At 54.3% G+C, this 16,895-nt stretch overlaps 1 protein-coding gene across 5 annotated transcripts; it reads left to right on the forward strand.

Annotated features, from left to right (window-relative positions):
- Positions 1 to 2,698: 2,698 nt before the first annotated feature.
- LOC119850781 (zinc finger protein 436-like) lies at positions 2,699 to 16,389 on the forward strand. Of its 5 annotated transcripts, XM_038389348.2 has the most exons (7): positions 2,699 to 2,879; positions 5,593 to 5,677; positions 5,836 to 5,962; positions 11,111 to 11,215; positions 11,809 to 11,895; positions 12,691 to 12,792; positions 13,885 to 16,389. In XM_038389348.2, exons 2-7 carry the CDS (start codon positions 5,669 to 5,671, stop codon positions 15,012 to 15,014), a joined length of 1,560 nt encoding a protein of 519 aa, XP_038245276.1. In that variant the 5' UTR covers positions 2,699 to 2,879; positions 5,593 to 5,668; the 3' UTR covers positions 15,015 to 16,389. The 5 variants fall into 5 exon arrangements, with proteins under 5 accessions (XP_038245276.1, XP_038245272.1, XP_038245275.1 ...); XM_038389344.2 differs by lacking the exon at positions 5,593 to 5,677; XM_038389347.2 differs by lacking the exon at positions 5,593 to 5,677 and having other exon boundaries at positions 13,888 to 16,389.
- The last annotated feature ends 506 nt before the right edge of the window (positions 16,390 to 16,895 follow it).

The following is a 16,895-nucleotide window of genomic DNA, read 5'->3' on the forward strand; positions in this document are numbered from 1 at the left end:
TGGATATGGTTACCCTGCATTCAGGAGGTGTGATTGCAGCAGGTGTAGACAGACCCTGGCTAGCTTTGAGCTAGGTAGCTCTGTAACAGCAGCGAAGCGACGCCACTTAAGTATGTATTGGGGTCCGGGTGGGTGGAGGTAGCTTATGCAGCCACCTTATACACGCTGCAACTTCGCTTCTATTGTTATGCTGATCTAGCTAGATCAAAGCTAGCTCGATATGTCTACAAATGCTGCAATCACACCTTCTGATTGCAGTGCGGACATGCCCGGGCATAAGGCTCTGATTCTCCAGGCAAGGGAAATGCAGTAGATCAGACTTAAGTAAAGCATTTGATATGGTAGCACATGGAAAATTATTCATGAAGCTGGAGATTGGTACAAGGATTGTAAGGCGGGAAAGGAAAGAGGAGACCATGGGTTGTGTTGAAAGGGGAGCTATTGAGCTGAAGGGAGGTTACTAGCGGAGTTCCTCAAAGATGGGGCTTGGGCCCTGTGACGGGGTGCCCCTGGCCTGTGCAGCTTCCTTCAGGAGCCCCTGGGGCCCTACTACACTCCGCCCCAGGAAGCAGTGAAGTGACTGGACAGGAGCAGCAAAGGTGGGTCCCCCAGGCCTGCCTGGGCAGCCAAGAGGCTCAGATCAAAGGCGCCGCAGGCCCTGGCAGGTCTGGCTGGGAGCAGAGGAATGAACATGGGTGGAGCTGGACAATCAGACCGAACGTATGGCTGGCTGAACGTACATGGCCGGGATTGCAGAGGGAGAAGGACCTGAGGACGCTGGCCCTGAGATAGGGCTGGAGATAAAAGAGCCCCATAGGAATAGGCCCAAAGAGACAGCAGCAGAGGACTGAAGTTGAGCAGTAGGGGCTGCTGTGTACTGGGGGGAACCTGGAGTAGCGGGTGAGCTTGTGTTCCCTACCGGTCACTGGTAAAGTGGTGTAAACCCCAAGAAGAGGACAAGGTTTAGCTGGGAGGCTCCAAACCCAGCTATGCCCCTTGTACTCTCTGCAGTCACAGGAGAGATGCCCACCTATTCATCACCGAGAGTCTCTGCTCAGTGCTTTGGAGGGAAAGGGTCTCACACCAGTGATCCTTAGTTATCTAGTTATTGCAGGTCTTAAAACTAGCACCGTGCTCCCAGCCTGGTTTTCCTCAGCTCCCACCGTTCCAATAGTATGCAAATCGCTTTTGTGCCTCCAGAGCAGCTGTCTGTTTTAACTATTTAACTGAGACATTCTTCTTCCCAAGTGTGCCTTGGGTGTTTGAGTTAAATATGGGTTAATGAAAATAAGCATCAACGCGTTTTAAATAACCACTCCCCCTCACTGATGCCATAACCCTACCACACCTCCAGTTACCCACAGGGTCTCCCAAGAAAAAATGGGTCACTTTCTTGCCTTCTCTAGCAGAAAGAAATAGGAAAAGGCCCAAACCCACACTGCCTCCCTTTGCAGCAGCTGAGACTAGCTGGAGCCCAGCCATGCTCGGGCTGTGCCTGCTGTTCCCCACCCCGCCCCTGATGTGCCTAGATTACACACCATTATACAAAAAGAAAAGGAGTACTTGTGGCACCTTAGAGACTAACAAATTTATTAGAGCATAAGCTTTCGTGAGCTACAGCTCACTTCATCGGATGCATTTGGTGGAAAATACAGAGGGGAGATTGATATACACACACAGAGAACATGAAACAATGGGTTTATCATACACACTGTAAGGAGAAAGAAAAGGAGGACTTGTGGCACCTTAGAGACTAACAAATTTATTAGAGCATAAGCTTTCGTGAGCTACAGCTCACTTCATCGGATGTATTCGAAATGAAGGTGATGGCTTATCTTAAGTGATCACTCTCCTTACAGTGTGTATGATAAACCCATTGTTTCATGTTCTCTATGTGTGTGTATATAAATCTCTCCTCTGTTTTTTCCACCAAATGCATCCGATGAAGTGAGCTGTAGCTCACGAAAGCTTATGCTCTAATAAATTTGTTAGTCTCTAAGGTGCCACAAGTACTCCTTTTCTTTTTGAAACTGTAAGGAGAGTGATCACTTAAGATGAGCCATCACCAGCAGCGGGGTGGGGGGGGGGGAAAGGAGGAAAACCTTTCACCATGAAAGGTGTGTCAGTGTGTGTGAGCTCTGTGTGTGTCAGTGTGGCTGTGTCAGTGTGTGTGTTTGTGAGAACTCTGTGTCTGTGAGCTCTGTGTGTGTCAGTACTGTGTGTGTGTCTGTGTCAGTGTGTGTGGGGGTGTGAGCTCTGTGTGTGTGTCAACTCTCTCTGGGTGTCCCCGTGTGGCTGTGTCAGGGTGTGTGTGTGGGTGTGAGCTCTGTGTGAGTGTGGCTCTGTCAGTGTGTGTGTGAGCTCTGGGTGTGTGAGTGTGGCTCTGTCAGTGCTCTGTTTGTGTCAGTGTGTGTGTGTGAATGTGGCTCTGTCAGTGTGTGTATCTGTCCGTGTGGCTCTGTTTGTGTGACTGTGGCTGTGTCAGTGTGTGTGTGGGTGTGAGCTGTTTGTGTGAGTGTGGCTGTGTGTGGCTGTAGCTGTGTCGGGGTGTGTGTGGGTGTGAGCTCTGTTTGTGTGAGTGTGGCTGTGGCTGTGTCGGGGTGTGGGGGTGTGAGCTCTGTGTGTGTGTGTGTGTGTGTGTGGGTGGGTGGGACCCGCTGCCAGCCCAGCCCCCAGCTCCCAGCATGCCCTGCCCGGGTGGCCGCCGAGCCGTGCGGGGCCGTGCCGGGCCGGGCCGGTCTCTCCGCCGGGCCGGGGTCGCTGGTCCCCGGAGCCGCAGGGCAGCAGCCGGGCTGGGCCCGCCGGCCGGAGCCTCCAGCTGCGCGGGGAGCCGCCCGCCGGGCATGGCCGGGAGACACGGACCCGCCCCGCCTGCCCAGGTAGGAGCCGCCGCACCGGGCGCCCCAGCGCGCCCCCAGCCACTGCCCCCCCACCCAGCGGGGCCCCCCCATCGTGACCCCCCAGCCACTGCCCCCCCACCCAGCGGGGCCCCCCCATCGTGACCCCCAGCCACTGCCCCCCCACCCAGCGGGGCCCCCCCATCGTGACCCCCCAGCCACTGCCCCCCACCCAGCGGGGCCCCCCCACCGTGACCCCCCCTCTACTGCCCCCCACCCGGTGGGACCCCCCAGTGTGACTCCCCAGCCGCTGCCCGCCCACCTAGGGACTTCCCCAGTGTGACCCCCCCAGTTACTGCCCCCACCCAGTGTGACCCCCCGGTTACTGTCCTCTGCCTAGCGGGACCGCCCCAGCATGATCTCCCCAGTGTGCTCCCCCCACCCGGCGGGACCGCCCCAGCGTGGCGCCCCCCCCCCCCAGCCACTGCTCCCCCCCACCCGGCGGGACCGCCCCAGCGTGGCGCCCCCCCCCAGCCACTGCTCCCCCCCACCCGGCGGGACCGCCCCAGCGTGGCGCCCCCCCCCCAGCCACTGCTCCCCCCCACCCGGCGGGACCGCCCCAGCGTGGCCCCCCCCCAGCCACTGCTCCCCCCAGCCGGCGGGACCGCCCCAGCGTGGCCCCCCCCCCCCAGCCACTGCTCCCCCCAGCCGGCGGGACCGCCCCAGCGTGGCCCCCCCCCAGCTGGCGGGACCGCCCCAGTGTGACCCCCCCCAGCCACTGTCCTCCACCCGGCTGGACCCCTCCAGTGTGATCCCCCCAGCCACTGCCTGCCTACTCAGCGGGACCTCCCCAGCGTGATCCCCCCGTTACTGCTACCCACCCAGCAGGATCCCCCCGTGGGACCCCCCACCCAGCGGGACTCTTCCTCCCAGCAGCATCCCCCCCAATGTGACACCCCAGCCACTGCCCCCCCCAGCGTGACCCCCCCAGCCACTGCCTGCCCCCCAATCACTGCCTGTCCACCCAGTGGGAGCCCCCAAGTGTGACCTCTCAGCCACCGCCCCCCACCCAGTGGGACCCCCCGACACCCAGCCACTGACCCCCCAGCCCCGCAGCTCAGAGGTGTGAAAAATCCCCCTCCCTGAGGGATGTAATTATACCGCCCGTAACCCTGCTGTAGCCAGTGCTGTGTCAGCGGGAGAGCTTCTCTGTCCTCCACAGCTGCTGCCTCTCTGGGGGCTGGATTCACCACCCCGACGGGAGAGCGCCCTCCCCTTGGCACGGAGCGTCTTCCCCACAGCGGCGCAGCTGCCCGGAGAGACCCTAGCGCCACCCGTGTACATTTCTGGTGCAGACCGAGCCTTAGTCCCCAGTGCAGGAGCTAAGCAAGGCCGGCCGCCTTCCCAGCTGGTTCTGCAGAGTTCAAGCTTCATGTAAACAGTGAAGGAAGCTTCCAGCCCTTGTGGACCCCAGCCCGGGGCCCTGCGCAGGCAATACAGCCTGAGGCAATGGCTCTGGGATGGGTGGGCTGCCCCATGCCCTAGGCAGCCAGGGCCATATGCCAGGTCTCCAGGGAGGAGGGAATGTTGCATGGTGAATGAGGGGCGCTGTGAGAGGTTGTGGGGCTTAGCAGGGTCTTTGTGATTGGGACATTGGGTCCTACTTGTTTATCATAATGCTCTTTTTATTGCTTTTGTTCATGTGTCCGGAGCATGAAATGGGCACGTTCTTTAGCAATTTTAAGAAAGAACCCCCTAGCTCTCCAGTCATCCACAGAGCATTTCAGGAGCCCCAGGGCAGACACGACCCACATACAACCTCAGTGTGAACAGGTTTAGATTAGGCTTCATTATAAAAGCAGACAAGCACAAGCCCACGTTGCTCTGTCCAGGTTAGCAGTGTAAGTCAGGCAGTTCCCTAATAAGGGTGGGCTGTTGATCAGGTTTCAGTGCTGTGAACAATGTGGATATTTAAATAGTCCCCAGACAGGCTTCTTGATGAACACAGGGCCATGAGTGGGGATAGTTCACGCCTATCTTAGAGCTGCCTTGTGAAAGCGTGGCCCCGCTGAAGTCGGTGCAAAACTTCCCTTGTCTTCAGTAGAATCCGGATTTCACCCATTGTTTCAGGCTGATTGCAGGGACCTGGGCCGTAGTGGTGCATAGCATCCATTCAGCACCCTCCCTCCCACCGCCCTGTGTGTACTTCATTTATCACTCACCTTAGTGATGTTTTCCTTTTGCACCCTTGCTCGTGATAAACTCTCTGGGGACTTCTGGCCAATTCCTGCAACCACTTGGCGATTTTGCCACGGAGTTCAGTGGGACCAGGAACTGCTCATCGGCCAGATTCTGATATAGGTTACACCTGTGTAACTTGATTGGCTTCAGTGCAGTTTCTCAGTATTTACACCTGTGCAAAAGTGATATGAGAGCTGGTAAAACACAGAATCGGGCTGCTCGAATTCACTGCAGCTGCTGTGCCCAGAGTTCCCAGAGTGGTGGGTGCTGCCCCGCGCATGGATAGCTATGGACAAAGGCTGAACAAGGATAATTCGTCTTCTGCCAGTTTGGCTCTCTCTTCCTGCACGCCTGACTGGGAGCTTGCCCTGACTAGACCAGGACACACATTCTAGTAGCCTCTCATGCTACCACTTACATCACCACTGAATCTGGCCCAAACACTCCAAGGGGGGTTGAACCTACTCGCTCCAGGCTGCATTTGGTGCTAATGTTGCGTGTTTTTTCCCCATAGACTCCAAGTCCAGAAGGGACCACTGTGATCATCCAGTCTGGCTGAGATACACAGGGATGGATAACCCCCCTGAGAGATGCTTGCTGTGGGTTATCGCTGTGAATCATTCACAAAGCTAGGGCTGACATGGGACTTGGACCCTGTGCTAGTCTTCTGCACGGGGTGAATTTCCCCCCTAGAAAACCCTTTTGCTGGGACTCGGGGCTGCTGGCAGTGCTGAGTGTGGAATGTTTGTGATTGCAGGTGCCAGTGATATTTGATGACGTCGCTGTCTATTTCTCCCGGGAGGAGTGGGACATGTTTGCAGAGTGGCAGAAGGAGCTATACCGGGAGGTGATGACGGAGAACTATGAAATGCTGCTTTCTTTGGGTAAAGAACTGTTTTCGTTCTTTTGCTGAGATGTGTGTGGGCTCTTTGTTTTGGGGCTTCCGTTAGCATGTTTGATCTGCATTCAGAATCCCAGCCACCCCCAGCAGAGCAAGGGGCTGATTTAAAACCATGGAAAGTCTGTGTAATGAACACTCTGGCATGAGGGTGGGTTCTCCAGCTCTGCACTCAAGGTGTTTTGACAGCTGCTGCTGTTTTCTCTCTCTCCAGATTTCACAGTGATCTCCCTAGGTGAGAAAAAACAGACAATAGGCTGCTTGTCAGGGACAAGACAAACGGGGCGCTCTCACTGGCCAGTCACTTCACAACTGTGCGAGGGTTTGTGGTTAAGCCTAGCTAGGTAGCCATTGCTGTTACCCAGCCTACATCTGCGTGTGAAACACAAAAGCATCATTTGCTGTTTGATGTGTTATAGGCCGAGGCCTGAGTTGTGTCAAGGATTCTGGCCTACGCATGGATGTCTATTACGCTATTAATAACCTCCATACTTTCTTTCGTCTCTGCACATTTTGAAAATCGGCACTAAACAGACTTTTCTGCCATCTCGTTACCTGTCTATCTGCTTACAACTCTTCAAAAGCAGTGGTCAGTAAATTGGCTAGCTAATTCCCTTAGTACCCTAGGGTGCTGTCCTACGCATACAGGCTGATCTGGATAGTGTATATTTTCCAAGTGTTTTCTCACCAGTTCTAGATCAATAGTTGTTTTCACTGGGTCTCCCATCCTTACAGGTTGTTCAGATTCCTTTATTTTTCTTCTTAAAGAACGATTTCCAAAAGGAGTGAGTACCGTGGCCAGTTGGGTTTCCTTTACTGATGGTTCCCCCTTGTACTTTTTTCCACGACACACTTGTAAAAGCCATTGTTTCCGCTGTTGCCTTTTGTCTGGCATTAATTCATTTGGCCTCTTTACTGCCCTTATCTTTTCTCTGCACTGTACATTTTCTGTTCAGTTGACTCCTTGTTCTCTTTCTAGCAGAGACCCTCGTACCCGGAAACAGTCCCTCCTGAAGGAAGCTATGCCCGCTATTTCTTTTGTACATTATTCTTTTCAGAGGAGCTGTGCCCTGTTGTGCCTTAATTATCTTGTCGTCTTCCACGCTGGCTCACGTCCCTACTCCTCCCGCTGCCCCTTGCTTGCTAGGAATCCAATCCTGTAGTCCTTTCTCACGAGTTCTCTCTACCCCTGTGAAACATCCTGCAAAAGAGTGCTGCCTTCTGGATTTGCTCCAGAGCTCTTTGAAGTCAATGGAAAGACACCCATTGGCTTCAGTGGGCTTTGGATAAGGCCCCATGTGAATCTATCTGACTAGGATAAACTCAGGCATTTTATGGTGATATGTTTTGAGCCTTCCTGTTACAGTCGATCAGTTCCTCCTTAGAATTAGGAAGCTGACCCAGGACAGCCTCTCCTGTTTGGTTGGAATCTCTATGCCAGGATCATAAGCTGCCTTATCCTGAAGGCCACTTTAAGGATGATTGCTTGGCTGTACTTATTATACAGCAGCTATCTGGGTAATTCAGATCCCCCACAACTACAGCGATGAGTGGATTGGGGCTTGGTGCAGGAATTTTTTCCTCTTTCTCTCGTCCCTCTGTCATGGTGACCTGTAGAAGATGCCCCTTACTTCGTATTCCTTGTGCCTGAGAATTTCTCCACCACCCTCCTTGTAGTCACATGGCAGCTCCCTGTCCCTTTTGTCACATACTGTAATGCTTCTCCCACCTCTAACGCAGTGAAGGCTCATCAGTGCACATACAGACCAAGGAGTGACTACACTTCTGTGAGACACACCACATAACGCTCCTTATTGTGTGCCAGCCCTGCCTGAGCCAGACTTACAACAGGCCCCCAGTGGCTCTTGCCAGCTCCCAGAGCCTGAGGGACAGAGTATGGGCATGGCTCAGCAACTGGCAAGGAGCTGGAAATCCAAGAGTGAGATTCAATGGTCCGTTTTCATCAAGACAGAAGGTAACTGCTGGGGCCGGGAGGTTCTCTAATAGGTCCTGTGAAGTTCACTGCTCCGGAAAGAGAGGTACGCAGATGGCACAGAGGGACATTACTGAAGACCAGAGGGCTGGGAGGACCTGCGGGCCATGTCTGCATAGGGACAATCAGAACAGCTAAGGTGTATCCTGTCAGGCTGTCTGGAGTGGCTCACGAATGTGGGTGCCAGCCTCAGGGCAGACTGGCATAAACCCCCGATTGCTTGTGCGTTCAATATTTAGATTTCACCCCTCAAGTAACAAGTGTGAACGCATCAAGCACTATCCCTGCCTTTGTATGGAGTCAGTGACAGTCCCCTTAGTTACGCTGTCTATCTGGCCACCCAGGCAAGCCTGCCTTTGTGACAGAGGGTCCCTTACACCAAAATTCAGGTTTCAGAGTAGCAGCCATGTTAGTCTGTATCTGCAAAAAGAAAAGGAGTACTTGTGGCACCTTAGAGACTAACAAATTTATTAGAGCATAAGCTTTCATGAGCTACAGCCCATTTCATCAGATGCATGTAGTGGAAAATACAGTGGGGAGATTTTATATACATAGAGAACATGAAACAATGGGTGTTATCATACAGACTGTACCAAGAGTGATCAGGTAAGGTGAACTATTACCAGCAGGAGAGCCGGGGGGGGGGGGGCATCATCAAGGATCTACAACCTATCCTGAAGGACGACCCATCACTCTCACAGATGTTGGGAGACAGGACAGTCCTTGCTTACAGACAGCCCCCCAACCTGAAACAAATACTCACCAGCAACCACACAACAAAAACACTAACCCAGGAACCTATCCTTGCAACAAAGCCCGTTGCCAACTCTATCCACATATCTATTCAGGGGACACCATCATAAGGCCTAATCACATCAGCCACACTATCAGAGGCTCGTTCACCTGCGCATCTACCAATGTGATAGATGCCATCGTATGCCAGCAATGCCCCTCTGCCATGTACATTGGCCAAACTGGACAGTCTCTACGTAAAAGAATAAACGGACACAAATCAGACGTCAAGAATTATAACATTCAAAACCAGTCAGAGAACACTTCAGTCTCTCTGGTCACTCGATTACAGACCTAAAAGTGGCAATTCTTCAACAAAAAAAACTTCAAAAACAGACTCCAAGGAGAGACTGCTGAATTGGAATTAATTTGCAAACTGGATACAATTAACTTAGGCTTGAATAAAGACTGGGAGTGGATGGGTCATTACACAAAGTAAAACTATTTCCCCATGTTTATTCTCCCCCTCCCCCCACTGTTCCTCACACGTTCTTGTCAACTACTGGAAATGGCCCACCTTGATTATCACTACAAAAGTTCCCCCCCCCCCCCCCCCGGCTCTCCTGCTGGTAATAGCTCACCTTACCTAATCACTCTCGTTACAGAGTGTATGGTAACACCCATTGTTTCATGTTTTCTGTGTGTGTATATAAATCTCCCCACTGTATTTTCCACTGAATGCATCCGATGAAGTGAGCTGTAGCTCACGAAAGCTTATGCTTAAATAAATTTGTTAGTCTCTAAGGTGCCACAAGTCCTCCTTTTCTTTTTACCAATATTCAGGTTACTCCCAGTCCCAAAGGTCAAGTGAACAGTAGATCTCTCACCAAAGACAATACTTAAAGCCACTCCTGTAATAAACTAACTAAAGGTTTATTAACTAGGGGAAGAGAAAACAGGTAGATAAACAGACACACACAAATGGGATAGTCTTAAGTTCAAAAGGTAAGAGAAGCTTCTATAATAGGCAAGCTCTATATGTCCTTTAGGGCTAACCCGGCCTGAGCAGCTGGGGATCTTTGCCTCTCTGAGGCCAAACAGCATAAAGATAAAGTTACTTCTGGTCTGGCATTTTTGTTACCTTCCCGTAGAATTCCCATGGATGGGTCGAGCGTATGTGCAAGTCTCCTCTTCGTGGCTATGGGGGGAGCAAGCAACAGTCTTCTGTCCACTGATGTTACACATGGGCTTGTCTAATGTCCACAGAGCTTCTTTTGTTGCGCAGGAGAGACACCTCTTGTGGTAAACTAGCATTTCATACTTGGGAATGCTTCTCTCCTGACTGGAAGGGTTTCCAGTTTCAGAGCAAACACTTTTGTAGCTACATTAGAGCAAATATTTAAATATTACCTTATAACCTAGGGTACAGATGTTATAAGCGAGATTTATACATGCAGCATCCAAGAAGCATTTCATAAAGTCTAAACAATTCTTATCACTCTAATATCTATTTTAACCATACTAACACATTTCCAGGTATGCATTAGTCAGTGTTCCCTTAGGCATAGGGGCCGTGGCATGAGCTGGCACCTAGTCTGCCAGCATCACAGATCCACCAAAGGTGTGAAGCCAATAGGCATAAATGAAAGCACATTAAACTCCCATATGGATGGTCTCACTCAGGAGCAAAGGGGCTTTAGTTCATTGTAATTTAATTTGGAGGAGGAGTAAATTCCAGCAAACAAAGGCCTGGTCTACACTAAAAAGTTAGCTTGACCCAGCTACCCAGGTACACCCCTGAGCAATGTACTTAAGCCAATCTAACCCCATGTAGACAGCGCCAGGTTGATGGAAAAAATTCTTCCGTTGACCTAGCTGCCTGCCTTTCGCTAGGTGGATTACCTATGCCAATGGGAGAATCACTCCTGTCGGTGCAGGTGGTGTCTATGCTGATGTGCAGCAATGGTGCATTTCAAGTGTAGACGAGCCCTTTGTCACTCTCCCGAGTGTCCCTGGGCAGACGCTTGCTCAGAGAGATCTAAACAAGCCAGGTGAATGGGCAGCACTGCAGCAAATGGCATTTGGTATGGATAAATGCGGGATCTGCACACCCTCCAGCAGCACGTAGGAGCCCAGAGAGGTGTAACGTGGCCCTTTCATCTCACTGGATGTGCGTCAGTTAAAGGGAACACTTCAAGGTGATAAACGTATTGTTTCTTCTGTGTCATGTCCACAGCTTTCAGTCTGTTCCGCTCCACCCTCTTAGTCCTTATCCATTTCAGAACTGGAACGCTCCTGAGGGGTTTTACACCAATTGTGCAGGTGATGACAAACTGTTCGCTGAAATCAAGACTAACCTATTCATATGATACCGAGCCCTGACAGCCCCTGGTCTCTTCCCACTCACAGGCTACCCGGGCCCCAAGCCTGACCTCTTATATCGGCTGGAGCGTGGGGAAGAGCCGTGGGTCCACACACCGCAGGGCCCCGTGGCGTGGGAGAGTCCCTCTCCGGGTGAGTAGCAGTAATCCCCGCTCCCTCAGCGCTGCTCACGCGCTGGAGTGACAGAATCGTAGAACCATATGGTTAGAAGGGACTGTAAGGGTCAGAGGCCAGTGACCCCGTCGCAGGCTGCTGTCATGGCTTCCCTTTCTCCCCGGGCTTCCTCCAGCACAGGTGTCATGTCTGGGCATGTCCCATCTGCCTCCCCTCCCCTGCCCATTCATCCCCAGCACAAGCCCCTTGCCCCTCAGTTTTCAGACTCCCTGTGGATCATGATTATTTCCGTGAAAACTGTCCGCTGACCTGGCACGTTCTCCTGTTTCGGTCTCTCCTGGGGAGCGGGGCTGCTACTCGGGGGCGCTGGCTCTTTCACGCCCACGTCCCTGCTGCTCTGCTGGACACTTTCACTGTTTGCTCCTCCCAAGCAGGATCATCCTCCCGCACGGCGGCAGCCAGGCAGAGCCGTCAGCGCTGTGCCGACAGGGTGACCTACAGATGCATATGCTGGGAGAGGCATGGGGGGCTGCCTCGGTCAGGCCCCGCTGCAGGGGGGTCTGAGTGTTTCCCGAGCCTAGGCAGTAGCATCTGGGTTATGTTCCCTCCAGCAGAGGAGGAGAAGAAGTGCTGCGAGCCGTGGGTCAGCCCCCAGCAGGACTCCATGGTGCGGGAGCCTCCAGAGAGCCCTTGCCGAGGTGAGTAACACCCAGCCCAGCTCCCTCGGAGAGAAGAGCTGGGTAGAGACCCTGTCCCAGGCTGCTGAGGGCTCTGTTCTCATTCACATGGGGCTGAGGTTAGGGAAAGGCACTGGGCTCTGTTTCCCTAAGATCACAGACTGGGTTGGGGGCCCGTGCAGACCTGTGTCTGGTTACCTTACATCCCATTCATCCAGCATGGACTCTTCCCTGCCTCTCGCTGTCCCCTGCGGGACACTCCTGCCTCCTGCTGGGGAGAGGCTAGGCTGTTCCTGGGCCCTTCATCCTCAGCAGTGTGTCTATACAGGCAGCGAAGGTTTCCTATTCTCAGCCCACGGATAGGGGCCCCTCCATGGGAATGCTGCTGCAGTTTGCTGGGGGAGGAGGGGGGTAGGAAGATGTAGGCTGTGTCCTTCCAGGTGGGTGTGACTGGGTGTTGCCACCTTCCCGGTATATCTCGTACCCATTAGGGACTCACAAGAGATTGGCCAAGGAAACAGGCTTCCTGGGGTACCATCAGCCCTGGGGGAAGCCTTGAATGCAACAGGACCCGTGTACAGCAGAGTAGAATTGGTACCTTGTTTCTGCTTCCTCCCTGCTGCAATCAAACCCTCCCCAAATGATGCCCCCACCTCTCTGTGCTCTGAGGAGCTGGGAGTTGTGTGCTGCTGGTACCAGGCTGTACGTGCCATCTGGGGGATGTCCAAGCCCCATCCCACTGCTGGTGGTTAGGAGCCGTTTCCTCTTGGCTGCAGCTTGAGAGACAATTTCTAGATTCTCTTTTCCAACCATCAGGCGGCGATGTCCTGAGTGGGTCCAGGAAGCAGCAACGCCAGTTATGGGCCAGCATCCTCCAGTGCGCCGTGGCGTGGGAGAGACCCGAGAGCATCGGCCGAGGTGAGCAGCAGTGGTCCTGGGAGCCGCTCCGACTCTAGAGCGAAGAGCTGGGAGCAGTGACTCTCCGAGCTGCTGCCCGGGCTTCCTGCAGTAGGATTTACTGTGTCTCAGAAGGTGCCTGTCGGCCTTCCGTCCCCTCCCAGGCCAAGCCCTTTGCCCACCTATTTTTTGATCTCTCTGGGATATTGCGGTGAGGTGCAGGAATGGAGCTGCTGAGCCAGACAGTGTTCTGCTGCCATGCTATACACCCAGACTCGCACCGTTGCGGTCACTGCCGCTACTGGGCATTCACACTTGGCGCATGCCCAGGGCAGACTCCCGGCCCCTCCAGTCAGTGGGTGTTTACATGAGGAATTTTCATCTCCTTTACGCACACGGTTTCCTCCCCACAGGCCTGACGCCCTCAGTCCATTACAGATGCTGCTGTCCAGGGTCAAACACCCCCCGCCAGGTCTGTGGGGAGGCTATTTTTAATACTCAGGTGGTTAAGATTAGGGGAAACTCTTGCCGGATTTGCTCTCCCTAAATCCCCTCACTGGGAGCAGATGGGCCTGTTAGGAGAGCCCCTGGGAAACTCCCTCTGGTCACCCCCACACTGAGTCTGCCCACGCTGGACTCTTCCCCACATGAGGCAGGTCTGGCTCTTCCCTGCTCTTGCACCCTCAGTGTTGGTGACTTTCTCCTGGTGGCTCCTGCACTCACCGGATGCTGGGAGGTGCGCACAAATCGCCTGTCGGGAGATGCTGCGGCAGAGTGAGGCTTGTGCCTTGGAGATGCCCATTACCTGGGGCTGGCAGTTCAGAACTGGGAGCTATGGGGTAGTCACAAGAGAAAATCTGCTTTCATGAGAACACAGTGAGCCAACGCCTCGCTGGGGTAATTGCATTGGAGTTAATGGAGTTACCCCAGCATGAATGTGGCCCATTGTCTATTCCCCGCTGAAATCGCAGGCCCTTCTCCACTTCCTGCAGGAGCTACAAGTGCCTTCTGGGAGAAGTGTTGTGCAAGAAGGGGTGTGGGGGTGCTCAGTCCCAGAATATTAGGGTTTTCTCTTCCCTGAGGGATAATCTCTGGATTCTCTTTTCCACTCAGCAGATGACAGGGTCAGGAGCAGTTCTGAGGAGCAGCATTTGGATGAAGGGACTGAGACCCTGCAGCCCTACAGGGTGTTACTCCGGGGATCAGAAGAGGGAGCAGTCCTGAGCCCTGAGCTGCAAGGAACCTCCCAGAGCTCATATGGGTCTCAGAGACCGGAGATTGAGCTTGGGGCCACATGGGGGTGTGACCAGTGCTCTAGCAACTCCCTAAATATGCAGTCAGGGCCTGAGACTGGAGAGGGGCCGAGTCCGTGCCCTGTGTGTGCTCCGAGAGCCAATGGGACGGCCTCTCCCGATGTGGAGGATAGCAGCGTTCCCAAGAAGGAGAAACCCCACAAGTGCCCAGAGTGTGGGAAAAGCTTCCGGAGGAAGTGGGATCTCACCAAGCACCAGAGAACCCACTCAGGGGAGCGTCCCTACCCCTGCACGGACTGCAGCAAGAGCTTCAGCCATGTCTCCAACCTCATCAAGCACCAGCGCATCCACACCGGGGAGCGGCCCTTTGCCTGCAACATCTGCGGGCGCAGCTTCACCCTGAAGCAGGTGCTTGTCCGGCACCAGCGCATCCACACGGGCGAGCGGCCCTTCGCCTGCACCGACTGCGACAAGAGCTTCAAAGACAAGCAGAAGCTGACCATCCACCAGCGCATCCACACTGGTGAGCGGCCCTACGTCTGCGCCGACTGCGGCAAGAGCTTCGGGCAGAGCCAGCGGCTCAAGACACACCGACGCATCCACACAGGGGAGAAGCCCTACCTCTGCAGCGACTGTGGCCGGGCCTTCAGCCAAGTCTCCAATCTGTACACGCACTGGCGCACACACACGGGTGAGCGCCCCTACCCCTGCACCTACTGTGGCAAGAGCTTCAGCCTGAAGCACGACCTGACCAAGCACCAGCGGGTGCACACGGGCGAGCGCCCCTACCCCTGCACAGACTGCGACAAGAGCTTCAGCCAGAAGCAGGACCTCACCAAGCACCAGCGGGTGCACACGGGTGAGCGCCCCTACCCCTGCGCCCAGTGCGGCAAGAGCTTCAGCAACGTGTCCAACCTCCTTGCCCACCAAAGGATCCACCTGGGGCAGCGGCTCCCAGCGGCCAGCCTGGCCCAACCCGGCAAGGAATGAACCGTGGGGGTGCTGCTGTGAGCCGGTCAGGAAATTGGGGTGGGCGATGGAACGACATCACTTGGGCTGTGAGCTGCGTTCTGCTCCCTTCCCACCAGTGCAAGTCAGGAGCCGCTCCCTTCACTTCTCAGCGGATGTGCTAACTGAGGGAGCTGAGCGGAGGGGGAGCAGGGAAAGGGACTAGCAGAGGGTGCTAGATCAAGCCACCCCTGCCGACATGTTGTCTGGCAGCACCTCCAGGACTGAGATCCCATTGGTTTCAGTAGCACTTACACCAGGGTCTGATCCACCCCATGACATATCAAGCAGGTGTAAGTTCCGCTTTTGCGGCCCAGGCTCTGGCAGCCAGCTCCGGGCATGTTTCATAGAATAGAATCATAGAATATCAGGGTTGGAAGGGACCTCAGGTCGTCACCTAGTCCAGCCCCCTGCTCAAAGCAGGACCAACCCCAACTAAATCACCCCAGCCAGGGCTTTGTCAAGCCAGGCCTTTCACTCCATTACTGCTTAGCCCTGCTTCTTGAGCGGCTCGTCCCAGATGGGTGACTCGCCCTGCTGACCCAAGCCTCGCCCCGGGGGAGCTGCCTGGCCCAGACTGTGCAGATCACTGCGGTAATAAGGACTCTAGTCTAGTGTTTCTCAGATGCGGCCACCAGGGGCTTTTCTTGCGGCCACAGCCTCCTGGGCAGTGATGGGGGGGGGGGCGCAAAGCATTGGCCCCACCTCCAGGGCTGTCAGTAGTGGTTGGGCTCTGCCCCCATCTGGAGACACACAAGCTGGAGGAGCAGGCAGCCAGTGAGTTCCTCACCTTCCTGGGGGCAGTGGGGTCGGGCATCAGCCCTTAAGTGTCGGGTTCCAGCCATGGGGCTTCAGGCTTCGTTCCCTGGCTGTGTGATGGCAGGCTCTGGCCCCGAGCTCACCCTGGCCTCCATCACCCTGGCCTCCACTGCCTCCCCCCGTGCCGCATCATCCCTGGCTCCCGCTGTCTCCATACCCACTTCCCCCTCTGGGCTTAATTTGTCCCCAGGCTTGCCGGGACTGAGTCAGTCTGCTGTGAGAAGTGATACTTGTCTTTTTTAACTTGTTCTTTCTTTTGCTTTTTGGGTTGCTTTTTTTTTTAGACTTGCTACAGAGTCAGTCTGCTGTGAGAAGTGCTAACAACATACAAGTATCACTTCTCCCAGCAGACTGACTCTGTAGCAAGTTTAAAAAAAAGCAACCCAAAAAGCAAAAGAAAGAACAAGAAAAAAAGACAAGAACGAGCACCTTGTGTTTCTATTCTGTTTAGGTCCAGTAAAGCATAGAGACAACTGTACATTATTTTTAATATTGAGTCTGCAAAAAACCCTACATAAATGAATCACAATAACCTGGACATGTATCTGTGTATATTGATTTGTTTTTCCTAAAGTTAATTAAGTATTTTAGGAAAAATTGTGAAAGCGGCTGCCAGCAAGAGTTGGTGGCCGCACTCTGAGGCCACCAAAACATTTGTTGCGAGAACCCCTGCTCTAGAAAAAGCCAGCTGGAGGGACAGGCACCAGGCCAAAATCTCCTCAATTACAGTGCTCCAACCCTATTGTCTTCAGTGGGGCTGAACAGCCGTAAATGAGGCAGACCTGGTGCAGCATCTGGCTTGGGCCTTGTAACTGGGTGCAGACTCGCCGGCGGCGCCTCCTGCTGGTCGTCTCAGGGAATTAACATTCCAGCCTCCAGAGCACCCTCTGTCGGCCGGTGTCTCGCCTTGCTGCTGGCTCCCATGTCCCTGCCAGGACCCCAGTACCCCTTTAACTGTGTGCTGCCCCCTGGCAGTACTCCACAGCTCTGGGTCTCCCCCTCCCAGGGGAACCCCCTCCCCATCCCCACCTCGCCTCAGTCCTA

This window comes from Dermochelys coriacea, chromosome 2 (genome assembly GCF_009764565.3).
Source record: "Dermochelys coriacea isolate rDerCor1 chromosome 2, rDerCor1.pri.v4, whole genome shotgun sequence".
Lineage (NCBI taxonomy): Eukaryota > Metazoa > Chordata > Testudines > Dermochelyidae > Dermochelys > Dermochelys coriacea.